This window comes from Chaetodon auriga, chromosome 4 (assembly GCF_051107435.1).
Source record: "Chaetodon auriga isolate fChaAug3 chromosome 4, fChaAug3.hap1, whole genome shotgun sequence".
Taxonomy (NCBI): domain Eukaryota; kingdom Metazoa; phylum Chordata; class Actinopteri; order Chaetodontiformes; family Chaetodontidae; genus Chaetodon; species Chaetodon auriga.
The window spans coordinates 9,002,202-9,018,039 of record NC_135077.1 but is presented as its reverse complement, the minus strand read 5'-3'; the positions used below and the strand labels follow the sequence as shown (position 1 = coordinate 9,018,039).

Below are 15,838 nucleotides of genomic sequence, written 5' to 3'. Positions count from 1 at the left end.
AAATAAATCTAAAGTTTCACAGGTAACATTTGCAATTTAAAGTGTCTTAAATGACAAAGTGCTCATGCTATTTCTCCTGAATTTAAAGACAGATTTTTCTTATCCTTCACTGAAATGTCCTCAGCGCGCAGTTCAGGTCAGTGTGCCAGATTATCGCAGGCCTGTTGAAGAACTTAAAACTTTAAACTGAAGCGCACAGTTTTAGTATCAGTTCGCTGTTGTTGTCAACTTGTTCCAAGAACTTGTCTTCTCCAAACTTGACAAGAAAATTGCAACACGCACACGCACGCACGCACGCACACACACAGACACACGGGCTGGACCACCCCGCCCCGGTCCCGCCCAGCAGCCCGACCCCATGCAGAACAGACAGACAGCGGATCATGTGACAGCAACAGTTTCTAAACGACAAAACCGGAGACACACACATACACACACACACACACTCAGAGAGAGAGAGAGGGAGAGAGAGAGAGAGAGAGTTTCGTAACTTAGGGAAGTTTTGTGGAGCCATCGATCACTGGCCCGTCGTGTTGTTTCCTCAGCCTGATGTCAGTGACACTGCGCCGCGCTCTTCGTCGCCTGCGTCACTTTTTCAGCGGAGTTGCCTGATTGAGTCTCTTGACAGAAAAAGTGGAGCTTTTTTTTTTTTTTTTTGCCGTTCAGCAAGGCAGCAGCTCTGTGAAACCACCGTCTCTCCTCCAGGAATAGACCGCACACCCCGTCGGAGAAGTAAGTGTTCCTGTGAATGTGCCTGCCTTTACGCAGGCTCCGTGTCGGTGACCCCGGCTCGATCATCGTTTCCTCTCGGATGCGCGGCGGTGAAGTCTGGGATCGCTGCGCGGTCTTGCTGGAGGTTAGATGCGGTCGTGGATGTGTTGTGTTAAAGTCAACTTTATTGTAATATGAGAAAGAGAAGTCTATAAATTAACAGTTGTGGGTCTGTTTAATGAGAAGCCGCTTGCCATTAATTAGCCTATTTAGTTAATTACTCCCAGATGTTTAAATTTCCCGAGTTTGCGCGTTAAATTAACGTTTGCGCGCGTTTCCTGTCGTGAAAATGAAGAAATTGAGCGTCTTTTCTTTAAACTTTTAACTGATGTAACTTAACCCCGCAGTAAGGCAGCAGAGAGACTGTGCTATTTATAGCCTTTAGGGCCTTTTATAGAACATAGTGTTGTTTAATTAATTAGAATAAAAACAAGTGGTCAAATACAGGCTTTTGAGGGACCCTGATGTGTGTCCGTCTGTGTGGCTGGTTCCTCTCTTTATCAGTATTAATGACATGTGATCATATACTGCAATGTGAGATTTTAATCTGGTTTAAAATGGTCTGTGTTAAGAGATTAATGCGGATGTTAAAAAAAGGTTTGATCAGCTCGAGCTCGGTTAGTGAAGACGTTGTTAAGTCTCAGAAAATGTAAAGTCCTGAGTGACATATTGAGGTGTCAAAATCTAAAGATAATCAATTTAAAAACAATATGAAACACAGAAAAGCAACAAAATCATCAATCTTTTTTTTGCTCGACTCATCTGAAATATTGATCTATCATTAGATTATTTTTATTATTATTCATTGACAAGCCACCGGTTAAAGGCTGACACTGATGCTGATGCAGGATCGATGTGTGAGAGAGTGAGAGATGATCCTCAGTGCTGCTGCGTGGTGTCAGAGCTGACACACATGTCAAGTGTGTGTGTGTGTGTGTGTGTGTGTGTGTGTGAGATAGAGAAAAATACAAACATTCAATCACACCTGAACTTCTTTGTCCTCTCATTTCACTCCATCCTTTACAGTACACATCTGTGTGTGTGTGTGTGTGTGTGTGTGTGTGTGTGTGTGTGTGTGTGTGTTTCTCCGTCTCTGTCTCTCCCTGTTTCCTGTGCTTTGTTTCAAGGCTGAGGCTTGCGTCACACATTCCACTTGGCATATGAAGCCCTTATCCTGTTTAGAGCCTGGAGTGAGAGAGAAAGAGGGAGAAAGAAGGGAGGAGAGAGGGATGTGGATGTGGGGGGTGGATGGGTGGAATGAGGGCGACCTCTCTCTCCTTCTCCCTTCCTCTTTGTCTTACTTTACACTCTTTCTCTTGCTCTAGAAAAAGTTTAAAAAGAAGAGGGAGAAGATGAGCTGACCTCCTTTTTTATTTATTTCTTATGCGTTGGTCTCTCACTCGAGCTGACACACACTTAGGCGCACACGCCCCAAATACCCCACCCACCAGTGTGTCTTTTTTTTTTTTTTCCTGAATCAACATGCTGATGTTATCTGGTGGAACAAAATGCGCACACGCACACACACACTGCTCAAAGGGCAGCATGCCCCAGGGAACATTAGGGCTAAACATTAAACTCCTGGATGCTGAATAGATGGTGAGTCTCCACTAGAAGTTAAGGGAATAAGGACACTGCGACCCGCGGTGAAAAAGCTGTAACTCGTTACACAACTTCACATGCGTGCCAGCGCACGCACGCACACACACAGTCATGCAAAAGCGCACACACACTTGTGCAGTGTGTCTGTTACCGCTTTTCAACCGCTGGATTGAGCCACTGTGACTGTGAAGCTCTCTCTCTGCGCCGGCCCCCTCCCCATGTTTGAGGTTCATTGAAGTTTTGTCATATTTTGGTTGAAACCCACTTCGTTTTCTTCCCCGTTTCTGTCTCTGCCTTGTTCTTTCCACTTCCATTTTGACATACTTTGGTCAGAGCGGCTGTTTTCTTTGCCCTCTCTCTCATTCTATTCCCCCCTCTCTCTTCCCATTCTTCGGGTAGGGAGGTTCAGTGTGTGTGTGTGTGTGTATGTTGGTGGGGGGGGGGGGGGGGGGGGGGGCAGACAGGAAACCACAGGCCCCCTGCAGCAGCAACCCCCCATTTGGCTTTGCTCTCCTCCTCCTCCTCCTCCTCCTCCTCCTCTTCTTTACACCCCCCGACCCATCACGCAGTGTGGAAATAATAACAGTCAGGCTAAACTCTGAGGGCTTCCGCTTCTCTCCCTCTTTCTCTCTGGCAGCCTCTCTCGCTCTCTCCTTCCCTCTGTCCTCTACTTGTCTGGAAAGCCTCAAATCGTTGCTCTCTTTGACAAGTTCGGCTCGAGGTGCGCACACATGTGTCTTTGTCAGTGCTGGAGCCTTATGTCAACTCCGGTGTGTCTTTAAATGTGTGTGTCCATGTTTTTGCATGTGTGTGTGATGACGGATCCTGTTTCCTCTCCCCTGCTGACGGCCCCCTCTGGCTTCCCCCTGAGGTCTGCGGGCCTGCAGCCCCTCAGTGTGCTGGAGAGGAGCTGAGAGGGGCTATGTGCTTGTGTGTGGGTTTGGGGCAGTGAAAGGATGGGAGGAGTGGGCTCGGCAGCTCAGATCAGGGAATAGGAAGCCAAAATAAGAGGATAGGGGGCTTTAGCAGGGGTCTTAAAGCGAGAGGAATCAAAGTCAGAGGCGTCATTAGGGGAGTCGGGAGGAAGTGAGCTAAGGGGTTGAAATCAGGGAGCAGGGAGGTACAGTAGGGGGTAAACTCGAGTGAGTCGAGGGCAATGGAAGGAGTGTGGAGCAATCAGGAAAGGGAAAAAGTTAAATGCTGGAACATTAGCCCAAAACGTAATTAATGAGTCATGTAATTTGGAATCTTAAATGAAGAATAATCAGTGCGTCCCCTGGGGGGTTCTCATAGGTAACAAGGTGTGAATTTAGATGCAGTACATGTACTGTGTACATCAAGTTCTGCACCGCAAGCGATGAAGCGTGAATACTGAGTGCTGGCTGAAACAGGCGAACTGTGATTGAAAGGACAGTCAGGTGTAAGACGGCACACGGGGTGAGAAGGTAAAAGAGGTGGCAGAGAAAGACACGAGAGTCAGAGGCAGGGAACTGGAGGCTCTGTGTGTGTATGTGTGTGTGTGTGTATTGCGGCGTGTTCTTGGACAAAGCTGTTGTCTGGAGGTTTCTGGTCTCTCTGGTGATCTCATCATCTCCAGCCTGTTGCCATTAGAGGGTGTGTGTGTGCATGCGTGCAGCCCCGTTTGTGTCTGCGTATGTCTGAGCGTGTGTGCGTGTCTGTAATAATTTAGTCCTTTAGTGATTTAGTGTGTGTATTCTGTTGAGCTAGCAGAAACTTGGTGTGCGGCTGCGAGTGTGTATAAGTGTGTGTGTGTGTGTGTGTGCGTGCGTGCGTGCGTGCGTGCGTGCGTGCGTGCGTGCGTGCGTGCGTGCGTGCGTGCGTGCGTGCGTGCGTGTGGTTGAGTCAGTAGCCAGGGACTCCAAGCCACAATATTTTCCCCTTCAGTCATGTTGTTTTATGTCATTCATAGAGAGGGAGAGAAAAAGAGTGCGGGGTGGTGTGTGGTTCAGATAAATACAGTAGTAAAGACGCGAGTGATTGCTGAGGAGCGAGTGAGGAAGAGGAGGTGCAGAAGAAGATCTGGAGTCCAAAGGTGGAGGGAGAGAGGGGTGTAGGAAGTGTTTGCTGAGTGGGTTGGGGTTGAGTACACAGTAGCTCCTCTGACATAGAAGGACAATATTTGCAGACCACTCTTGACAAGCACAAACACACACCCACAGGCAGAGCGCACAGGGACAAAATACTTCTCCACGACCCGGGTGGGGCTGCTCATGCACCATGAAGGTGCAGTGCATGCTGCCTCCTCCGCCTCACAGTGTGTGTGTGTGTGTGTGTGTGTGTCCTTTTGATTTTTACACCTGCAGGACCTGGAGATGCTCTGATGAAGCAGAGGTGCAACAGCTGTCTGACTTCTGTCCTCCATCAGTTCAGCTTGTCATCAGTAGTTTGATCTATAGAATGATAGAAATAGTGGAAAATTGCCATTAGACTTTCCTGAAGCCCAAGCTAATGTCTTAAAATGTGTTGTTTTGACCGACCAGCATTACAAAACCCAAAGATATCATAATTCAGAAGAAGAATTATCATGAATTATCAAAATGATTGCTGTTGATCAGTTCTGTCTAATGGACGAAATGCCGCAGCTCTAAATCTGAACTCTGATTCAAGCATAAAACCAGCAGACTCCAGCTGCAGCTCGTCTTCTCTCTCCCGAGGTCTCACGGTTTGTGGAGGTGCACTGAGGAAGATGCTGTGCCACTAAATCGCATTTCTTTCCTGCGATTGTTTAAACTTTCTCCATCTCATTGTATTTTTTTTTTTTTATGATACACCCGGGGGCACCAGGGAAAGTTTGTCTTTTTCACAAGGTCGAGCGTCCCACTCCTCCACCATCCTGCTGTCATATGTTGCCTGATAACTCCCTCCTCTTCATTTCCCACTGCGGTAAACCCAAACCACATGGCGTTCACCTCCATGCAGATTAAAACAAACACAAAATGAGTTATCTGCTGCTGTTATGTGACCCAGATCTCTGTCACCTTCACCCAGATTGCCCCGTGTTTGAACCACTGATGTGCAGATTTCGCACGCTAAGCTATAAGTAGTAGTGCCTCAGCCGACATAAATCAGCTTCCCGTTCATGCCAGCAGGCCCGTGAGCCGTGAGGGGAGTGTTCTTTCGAGGATTTCAGCGTGTGCCGAGTGCTGCGGGGGTTTGTTCCACTTTTTGTCAGAGGTGAACTCAGATGTTCTGAAAGCGCTCAGCCCTGCAGTGACAAGAACATTTGCATTTATTGTTCTTCAGAAATTAACAGAGGCCCTGAGTCACTGATGTGTTTTTAATGGATGGGTTTTTTGTTTTTTTTGGGGGGGGGGGGTCCTCCAGTTTGAGTATTTGCTCAAACTTAATGTATAGAAACTATAAGGCCTTGCATTTAATGCATGAACAGTATACAAACATCTAATAAATGGTTTATAACACATTATGATGTGGATGCAAGATAGCTTTAAGGACATTTTAAATGTTTTATGAATGTACAGAATTTGTTGGAAATTATAACTTCTCTTTTGAAGATTTTAAGATATTTGTTTTTAATTATTACAACTGTGTTTTACTATATTGTCATTCGGTATCTGTTTATAGAGTTTCCAGATAACAAATGTGTTAAAAAAAACAAAAAAACAAAGCAGTTAAATCTGTTTAAAAATACATTAAAAACCAGTTATTAAACATACAAAAATCTAATAAATGTACTTCTACTAAATGCTAAATAAGTAAAGCGTAAACAGGTTTTTGGCTGTGGGCCAACAAGAATTTCAAGATGCCACCTTGGACTTTGGGATGTTGTCATGGACATTTCTTTCTGATATTTTACACACTGACCAATTTTTGATCAAAGAAACAATCCGACGTCAGTCCATAACACCCATCAGCAGCAGCCGCACACACTGGACTGGAAACGCGGGGTTAAAGCTGTGACTGTTGCTGGATTGCATTGTCTGGGCCTGTTTTCGGTTGCTTTCCATCAGTGCCACAGTGTCTCTTTGTTTGCAAGTGTGATTGACTGTGAGTCAGAAAGACTCTGTTGCATAAGTAACGCTCTCAGTACAAGTACTGCGTGGCTGTTTCAGTAATGGAGGGGAAATATTAAAATATGAACAGAGGATAGATGCTAGTCATGGGGACTTCCACAGCGGGGACTGATTTCTCAAACCCAAGCATTGTTTTGGACATTTTGAAGTTGGTGTGTCTGTGTGGAAAATACCTGTGCGCTGCGCGGATGCTGTCCTGAGACACGGAGAAGTCCCGTCTTTTGTCCCGCTCCTGATTCGTGATCTTTCTGCTTGTGTTTCAGAGAGAACTTGCTCTTATTATCACCTCTGTGTGTGTGTCACTCACAACCACAATAGAACAACTGCTTGACCTTTGGTTGAACTAAAGTACAATACCAACCTGGATTAGAAAACACACCCTGAAAGACATACAACACACACACACACACACACACACACACACACACACACACACACACACACAAATCCACACCTGATTGCAGTCTCTTTGTTTCTTTGGAGCCGGGCGAAGGGCGAGGCTTCAGTCGTCATGTTCACACCCTTCCTGACCCAGCAAACAAGCATCCTGCTCTCTTATTGGTCTGCTCCCCATCTGGACTCTATGTGCGAGTGTGTGCGCGCGCGTGTGTGTTTGTGTGTGTGCCAAGGTGTGACGGCCTGTGTTCTTGCCCATTTGTTAATAATTAAAGGCTAACTTGTCTCCAGATAGTGGACTTTAATCAGGTCACACACACACACAGAGACTCCCTCAGGGTACATTCTTTGACAGTTCATGTTGCCTTAATGCTCCAGTGAACACGCACAAACACACACTACCACCCTCATAAACACGCTCGTTTAGGCACAAACATGGAGTCATCACAGCTGCACCTGGCCATTCAAAGCCAAGGTAACTGGAACCACCTTTGAAACCTCACACGCGTTTGATCCAAACACTCGACAGGCCTCCGTCGGGGGTCTGTGTGTGTGTGTGTCTGCCCGTTTGGAAATGTGTGAGCTACTATCGTCTTTGACACTAGGAAGTTTTTAGCTGCGTCACACCTGTAACTGTCTCGAAGTCTCCCAAAGCGACCCGTCGTAAACGTTGTCTGGACGCGAGTTTTTACGCGGCCCGACAAACTGTCAGACGGGCAAAATTGGCGACGTGAGAAAAAGGGGTGGTGAAGGTGGCTGAAGGAGAGGAGGTGAAGATGAGCAGAATCTGAAAAATGATGTTTGGTTTTTGTCGGATGTGATTTACTGAGAGCGCTGACACACAGACACACACTTCAGACACCGTTCAGGCACCTATACTTAACTACAGACCCTCCTCAGTCTAACCTTTCTCTCTGTGATTTACTCTTCAGCACCTCTCAAATGTGTGTGTGTGCGTGTGTGCATGCATCCACGTCACTTTAACAGTTGTCGAGCAGTTTTGGTGTTTATTTCTCTCTTCTGCCTTAAAAAGAAGATAATTTTAGAAATAATTTTTAGTGTATTTTAACAGTAAAGACGAGTGTCTAGTGGAGGTCTGTTGTCACGCTTCAGGTGTCTATGAGCTGTTAACAGTTTCACCAAAGAGAGATTTCCTCTCTGAATTTCTCACATGGTTTCATTTAAACATCTGTTTTGAGGCCCGAAGAGTGAAAGACACTCCAATATTTCATGAAAAAGGTTAGAGAGAGGTCTGAAAAATAAGTCCAAATGTATGCAGCAGATCAATGTTTCGTCTTTCTTCTGACCCCATTAATCATCTCACGACCCCTCAGATGTATCTTGTGACCCTTTGGAGGGGCCCAACCCCTAGGTTGGGAACCCCTGAGCTGTCAGTCATAGGGGCTGATTTACTTTTACTTTAAATACTTGAAGTACATTCAGCTGATAAAACATCTGTACTGTTGCCTAAGTGTGTGTTTAAATACCAGACTTTTACATGTAATGAGTGTTCCTATGGGTTCTGGGTTCTTCCTCCACCACTGGTTCTAGATTATTGCTGGCGTCCATGTTTTGTAAACCTAAAAGTGAATTAAATAACTCTTGGGAGTGTGAGCTGAGTGTGTAAGTATGTATTAATCGTGTGTCCTGACGGCTGGATGTGTGTTTTCTCTTGCAGGAGCCTGGCCTGTGCAGCCATGCTGATGTATGATTACCCTCTGAAGACAGATATGGAGACGGTGAGGCACGTGTGTGTTTGTGTAAAATGCAGCTTTGTGTGTTTGTGTGCTCCCATCGTGCCTGAACATGTTTTTGATGCCATACAGTAACTCTGACCTACACACACACTCACACACGCCTACACACATGCCTGCTACGTGTCTAGACAGACTGGTTCCCACATTCCTGCTCTTCCTGGACAAACAGGCTGCTGTACAGTGGACATTTGCATACAATGGGGACCAACACTGCCAGGCAGCAGGCTAATGAACACATACACACACACACACACGCACACACACACACACACACACACACTGTACTCTGAGACATAACAGTTATCCGCTCCCAAACAGAGCTGGGTGTAAATTTTTTGGCTGGCTGTAGTTGTTTGTGTGGCAGAAACATGTTTTTATGCGATGCAGAGCGGAAATGTTTAACTCTCTGCTCTTTTGTCCCCCTCCACTGCTTCCTTCTCCTGCATCCTCTCCAGCAGTCATTCTACTCTTCGTTCATGAAAACCCCGGAGCCATACGGAGTGATCTTCTCCCACTCCGCCCACCTCTACCACCCCACGCACATGCACGCCTTCACCCACACCCCCAGCAACCCCACGCACACCCAGCTGGAGCCCGTGGACCTCTCAGTCAGCAAGCGCTCCTCCTCCACCTCTTCTTCCTCCTCCCCTCCGTGCTCCTCCGCCCCGTCTCCGGCCTCCTTGCACAGCTCCCCGCCTTCCCCCTACAGCTCGGCGAGCCGCGCCTCCCCCCGCTGCTCCCCGCCACACTCCCAGCTGCGCTCCTCGCCGTCCCACGCTCTCCCGCCGCCCACTCCCTCACTTCCTTACCCCACCATGGTGGCTCCTCTGATTGGCTCGGGCTCCGGAGTCATCCAGGGGTCGGGGGTCATGGTGTCTCCGGTCATGGTGCCTCTGTCTGTCCTCTACCCGTCGCCTCTCCACCTGCACCAGCCGATAATGGTGAGCCCGCCTGTCAGCAGTGACGACGACCTTCATCGAAGCAGGGAGCACAAGACAGGTGAAGCCTCATTTATTTCTTCAGTTAAACTTTCACTTTCTGTTCAATTTAAATTTGATTAGAATTTAACTAACATGCCGTAAGTTTAATGTATGGTGATAATGTGCGTTTACAACAAACCAAAGTGGAACAGTGACAGAGAAACAAAAGCTTTTTTTACTCAGCATTTTTCCCAGATTTTATGAGCAAAGAACTTTCTTCTTAAATGAATATACCTTTTACTGAAAATGAGGAAGTGCTTTTCGTTTTGTTGTTTTCTTAGAGTATCAGTTTCGACAGATTCTTGTTTCTCAGAGAAGACTTTTTTTTGTATGTTGTTGTTCTGTTTTCTGTGGTCACTGACATTTAGATGTCACCAGCTCCAACTGTCCTCTATTTGATACTCACAGAGGATTATGAAATGCATGCATAAACGACTGACACCGTTAAACTTAATAGTGTCTGTTTGCAACGTCCATCCCCTGAATGATAGAAACGAACAGAAAAAACACTAGTATTCATGGTTAAAATAAACAAATATTCTATAGTGACATGTACCTCTATCAGGTTGAACTTTAGGCACAGTGGTGCTTTGAGCTAAATGCTAACGTCAGCATGCTAACATGCTGATGCAAAGCAGATATCAACAGCACGTCACTGGGGAAAAGACCATGCTGCAGCACTGACCAGCTCACATTTACTGATTATTTCATATCTGCTCAGTTCATAATACGAAGCCCCTGGAGCTGCGAGGCGACGGCCACGACCTGCACAAACCAATCAAAACAGAGCCTCGTCCCGAGCTCGGTCAAGACCTCCACAGCAATCACGAGATGAAACCATCAGTCATCAGGATACCACAGGAATACGGGTAAGTGACGTGCTGACACACTCATCCAAATTTGGAAAGAAGCATCAAACGTTTCATAAGTTTCACTGTCTGCTGCCGCGCTTCCCCTTTAGCTTTCTATGGCAGCCAGAAGTTATGTTCGACCGGATCATTTCTGTTCCTGTTGTGATTCTTTCAAGATTCAGGTGGAGTCCCAGCCAGGCCTGAGTACCATTTCACGTTTTCCGATACCAGAACTGATGCGATTCACTGATACCGATACCAAACAGTCCATTTTTATGATGCCTTACTGCAGTGAACAGGGGAAAAAAGGTGGAGCACAATTGAAGTGAAGTAAATCTGATTCATATGGGAACTATAATAAAGGCTCCAATCAGGCAAACAGGAGATGCTCATCAAGCAAGAACATCACAGTGATTGTTTACAATCATTGATGGCAAGTTGAACTTTTTGTGATCAGTTAAATTCTTTGCATATTTGCTAATATCAGTATAATCCATCCACACTCCCTGGTTTGTCTCCAGTTTGATCACTAATAGTAGTATTGGTCACTAGAGAAGCGGGTAAACATATATTATTAATTGATAGACATAATACATATATTTTTTCCTAAAAATGTATCTTATGCACATGCAAAAATCTTGGACTTTGTTCAAAATGTCTCATTTTGCGCTCAAATATAATGCCAGACTGCCTGTGAACTCTCAACAGTCTCTCTAATGAATGCAAAACTATCCAAAAGTCCTTAAAGGTTTCGTGGAGCGTTTGAGGTTCAGCTCTCCTCTGCCTCTTTTTGTTGATGCAGTGGGAATGTGGGTGAGCAGAAGTTAACTGAGAGCAGCTAAAGCACACTTTGACTTACAACTTACAGATAACACAGCTCACAGTAACACAACACCTGTCACGAACGACGCACGAACACACCGACGGGACTGTGTGCGTACGTGTGTGGGGTGTGTCGGATTCCTTCATTCCACCATGACGTCTTTTATTCTGTCTTTCCACCTCCTTCCCACATCTTCTTATCACCTTCCAGTCCATCACACAGGTTCATATCAGCCATCTGGAGCCTGTCACCTCCTCTACTCCTCCTCCTTCTACTCCTCCTCCTTCCTTCTCATCACTCCATTTCCTCGCTGAGCACTTTTTTATTTTTTATTTGTTGCACTCAGTGTCCAGCAGCTTCCACTCCTTCTTGCCCTCCTCCTCTGCCCCTCTCTTCACCTCATCCATTCCTGTTTCCTCCTCCTCCTCCTCCTCCTCCTCATCTCCCATCAGCATCTGTTTTGCACACTAGTTGTTCTTCTACAAAGTAACGGCTTTTCCTCAAAGACATAATTGCGGGTTGATCATACAGGTAATAGTCTGGGAATGTTGCCAGTCAGTCCTTGCTCCCCACCCTTCACCGTAGTTGTCTGGGTAGTTGCGATCGTTGCCCCCGCAATCCATGAAATAATTGGACCCTTAAGTGGGTGTGTCTTCATCTGTCATCACCTCTCCTCCCAACTCACACATGAACAATGTAAATGTACTGTATGTATATGTTGACTAGGTCAAGTTTGCTCAGTGTGTACAATAATGATGGGTTATGAACTGACGTGTGTGTGTGTGTGTGTGTGTGTGTGTGTGTGTGTGTGTGTGTGTGTGTGTGTGTGTGTGTGTTTTGCGGGGGATTTTCGGCACATTCCTTCACACAGAACTGATCTGTGAGGGATTCATATTTCAACACTCGACACCTGCTCTCAACTGCCACTTACACGCCCGCACACACATACACTCACACACATACACACACACACACACACACAGGCTCTAATGATAGTGCAGAAAGACAACTCCCTCTTGTTTTTATCTTTGACTGTAAAACACTGGAAAACGATGCTTTTCTACTCCATATGTCTGTTTTCTGTTCTGTTATCATTTGATGGACTTGTTTGGCTTGTCACATGTTTGCACAGAACAGCGTTCACACACACACACACATGCACAGACAGGACACAGAGCGTTATAAAACTAATCAACTTGGCCTCGTTGAACTCAGATATGAGACTGGTGTGATACGAGTGTTGCAAAGCTGCATCTACGACTCCACAGTTTTCAGACTGTCAGAGCTCTATTTTCAGCTGTGTGCCAGCATTGCACGGAAGATTTGCATCAATTCCAGTGAATGAATTTGTTGAATGGTTAAACAAAAACGACAAACATGAGAGACGCGACGGGACAAAGCAAAGGCGTGGTCTGCTGAGAAAGGGGGGGAGGTGTTTTTCAACTTCCTGACTGGTACAAGTTGTTATTGCATTGGGAGAGTAGCTGCAACCAAATTAAACTTGCATTCAGATTTCAACATCATGGAGGTGACGCTTACTCAACACCAGCACCCCCTCCTGGTCAAACCAGATGAAGCAGCAGCAATGAACTCTAACATAATCTCCTCTCTGTGTGTCTCGTAGGGGTAACAACCCATCAGTAATAGTTCACTCGGGCACGCAGCATCCTCTCCCTGCTGAATCTCCTGACACACTGAAAAAGCGGCGAATCCACCGCTGCGACTTCTCCGGCTGCAACAAAGTGTACACCAAGAGCTCCCACCTCAAAGCACACCGCAGGACGCACACCGGTGAGAGTCTTGACTCGCACGCAAGCTGTACTTTACCAAAAAACATTGTATGAACAGATCATTGATCCTATGTTTTCTCTCTGTGTGCAGGGGAGAAACCCTACAAGTGCATGTGGGAAGGCTGCACGTGGAAGTTCGCCCGTTCAGACGAGCTGACGAGACACTTCCGCAAGCACACAGGAGTCAAACCGTTCCAGTGCCCCGACTGTGAACGCAGCTTCTCCCGGTCTGACCACCTGGCTTTGCACAAGAAACGCCACCTCCTGGTGTGAAACCCTCCACCGAGCAACTTGAAACAAACTAGGTGCTGGTTTCAACGTTGGACTGTACCACTTTGACTTGAGGGGGGGCAGGGGGGTATTTTAAAGAGCTGGCCTTACACATTGGACTCTGACAGGGAGTTGGGGGAAATGTTCCTCAGGGTGCAAGTTTAAACCCTTTCACCTCATTAGCCTGAACATGAGCTGGTGTCAGCCTGCTAATCATGCAACCATCACGCCATCTTTCAGTTTCTGCAGATTTACGATCTGCTCATTGTGACGTTATAATAGATAAGGTTGTTGTACAACACCTATGATTAGCTGTGGGAAGTCCAGACACTTCTTTTTAAAGAGAGGCTGCGGCATCTCAGCTGGCCTGAGAGCAGCGCCCTCTTGTGGCTGCAGCACCAAACTGCATCGTCACGTGCTCAGTTCAAGCCACAGACTACACACAGCATGCTTAAGCTTTTTCTTTTGCAACATCAGCTCTCGTTTCTGTGCATGCATTCAAATAAAGGTTGTGGACTTAAACACACACACACACACACGTTATTTGCTAGCTAGGCCAACATAATGTGAAACTTTCCAGAATGTATCATATCACACTTACTGTGCATCATGTCAGACATACTTCACCTTGCTTGCATCAACATGGCTACCTGTGACATAACACCAATGCTAACTCCTTCATGGACCGCCACATCAAAACACCACACACCTCATCTGCCTCCACAAGCTTACATCATGAAGTGACTTTACAAACATAAACAGGTAGCCAATGCTCGCTTTTCTCTTGTACATACATGCACACGGCACACACAGCAGTAAACATGCACTTAAATAAAAGCAGCTCAGCCTCAGTCTGGTGTGCTTTTGGTATTTGGGTTGAAAAAAGGGGGTCTTGTTCATTGTCAGAGTGAAGTGTTTTTTTTTTTTTATGTTTTCATTCAGAAATGTGAAAGTTGCTGCACAGGGGCATTATTGTGTTAGCGAGGAAAAGACACCACTCGGTTGGTTTAAGGGTAGAAGCAATGAAATGTCTTATATGGAGTTTATGTAACTATATGAACTGTTGTTTGGTTTGTGATGTGACACCGTGGTAGCCTTTTTTATTGTATGACACTTTTACATTGGAAAAAATATAAAGTGCAAAGCAGGGAAATTTGCTCTTTACTTTTTGTTCAGGAGCAGATGAGCTTTTTTCCAGCCCTCCATACAGTATGTATAATTTGAAAGAGAATGCCATTTAACAGTTTTCTCAAACAAAAGTCATGAGATAGAAAGTATTCTTCTACTTCACCATCCATTTTTTTTAAATGCCATCACAATTGTAGAGCACAACTTTCTATTTTTACAGCTTCTGGAGGTAAAAATAGTTTTATCGCGTGTTTGTACATGTCTCCAATGTGCACTTTATATATAAATATATAAAACTTTCCCAGAGCCAATCATTTTTAATCACATCAGTTTTTTTCTGTTCATAAATCTGCTGGTCAGTTTGATCTGAAACATTTAACAGGTGTCTTAGTTTGTCATTTAATGCCAGACAAATGTGTGACCCTTCCTTTTATTCACATGTATACACACACACACACACACACACACACACACACACACACACACACACACACACACACACACCGAATGTAGCGGCTCAACTGATCTGCATTTGCCCCAGGATATTCTTTGCTTGTAAATGTTTTTGTATCTCTGCAAATATAAGTTGTAATATATATATTTTATAATTGAATATTAGACTGAAAGGGCAATTAAAGGTTTTTTATTAAGCATGATTTTGATACTCTCATAATAATGGATATTATACATTTCTATAATGTTGTGCCTATAATAAACCCTATCTCTTTTTAATCTAAACGTTGGCAATTCAAAGGGAACATGTTAAACTGTGAACATATAACTGTACAGGTCTATCTGCAATTTTGCATTTATTTTAAAACAGAATATTCATACCACTTAATAAACTTATTGATAATATTTGCAGAATGGAGTTGTGTTTCTTAAATTTGTTATGTGTGTTGGTGCTGAAACAGCTCATGAAGTTGTTAGTAGATTGGTTGATTGACAGGTTAATTCACAACTATATTGATCATTTTTTAAATCATTCAAGTAGTTTTTCAAGCAAAAATGCTGAACATTTGCTGAAAGTTAATAATTTCCTGCTTTTTCAGTTTTATATTGTTAAAATTTATGTATTTTTGGGTTTAAACTGTTGGTGTGACTTCAGTTTCAGTTTCAGTTTATTAAACATCCAAAATCAGCCTTTAGTTGACCGTTGGCCCTAGATGTATTGTAAGAGTTAATAAAAGAAAATCATGCAATATCATTTCTAAAAGCAAGCAACAACTAACAAGTGCATTCTAAAATGACAAGCTATACAGTATGCAAAATGAAGAAGCAAATCTACAGATGTCTCAGTTTGTGTTTTTAGCAGCTGTGCATCCAGGATTGTACGACATTTAAAATTAAAACAACTAAAACAAACAACAACTAACCAATTACTGTTTAGCTGCTTCAATGCATGATGTCATTATGTA

General features: G+C 44.8%; 1 protein-coding gene across 2 annotated transcripts; it reads left to right on the top strand.

Moving 5' to 3' along the window:
• Positions 1-520: 520 nt before the first annotated feature.
• klf3 (Kruppel like factor 3 (basic)) lies at positions 521-15,283 on the top strand. Of its 2 annotated transcripts, none has more exons than XM_076729653.1 (6): positions 521-732; positions 8,500-8,560; positions 9,034-9,577; positions 10,280-10,427; positions 12,857-13,023; positions 13,114-15,283. In XM_076729653.1, exons 2-6 carry the CDS (start codon positions 8,519-8,521, stop codon positions 13,293-13,295), a joined length of 1,083 nt encoding a protein of 360 aa, XP_076585768.1. In that variant the 5' UTR covers positions 521-732; positions 8,500-8,518; the 3' UTR covers positions 13,296-15,283. The 2 variants fall into 2 exon arrangements, with proteins under 2 accessions (XP_076585768.1, XP_076585769.1); XM_076729654.1 differs by having other exon boundaries at positions 598-732; positions 9,037-9,577.
• The last annotated feature ends 555 nt before the right edge of the window (positions 15,284-15,838 follow it).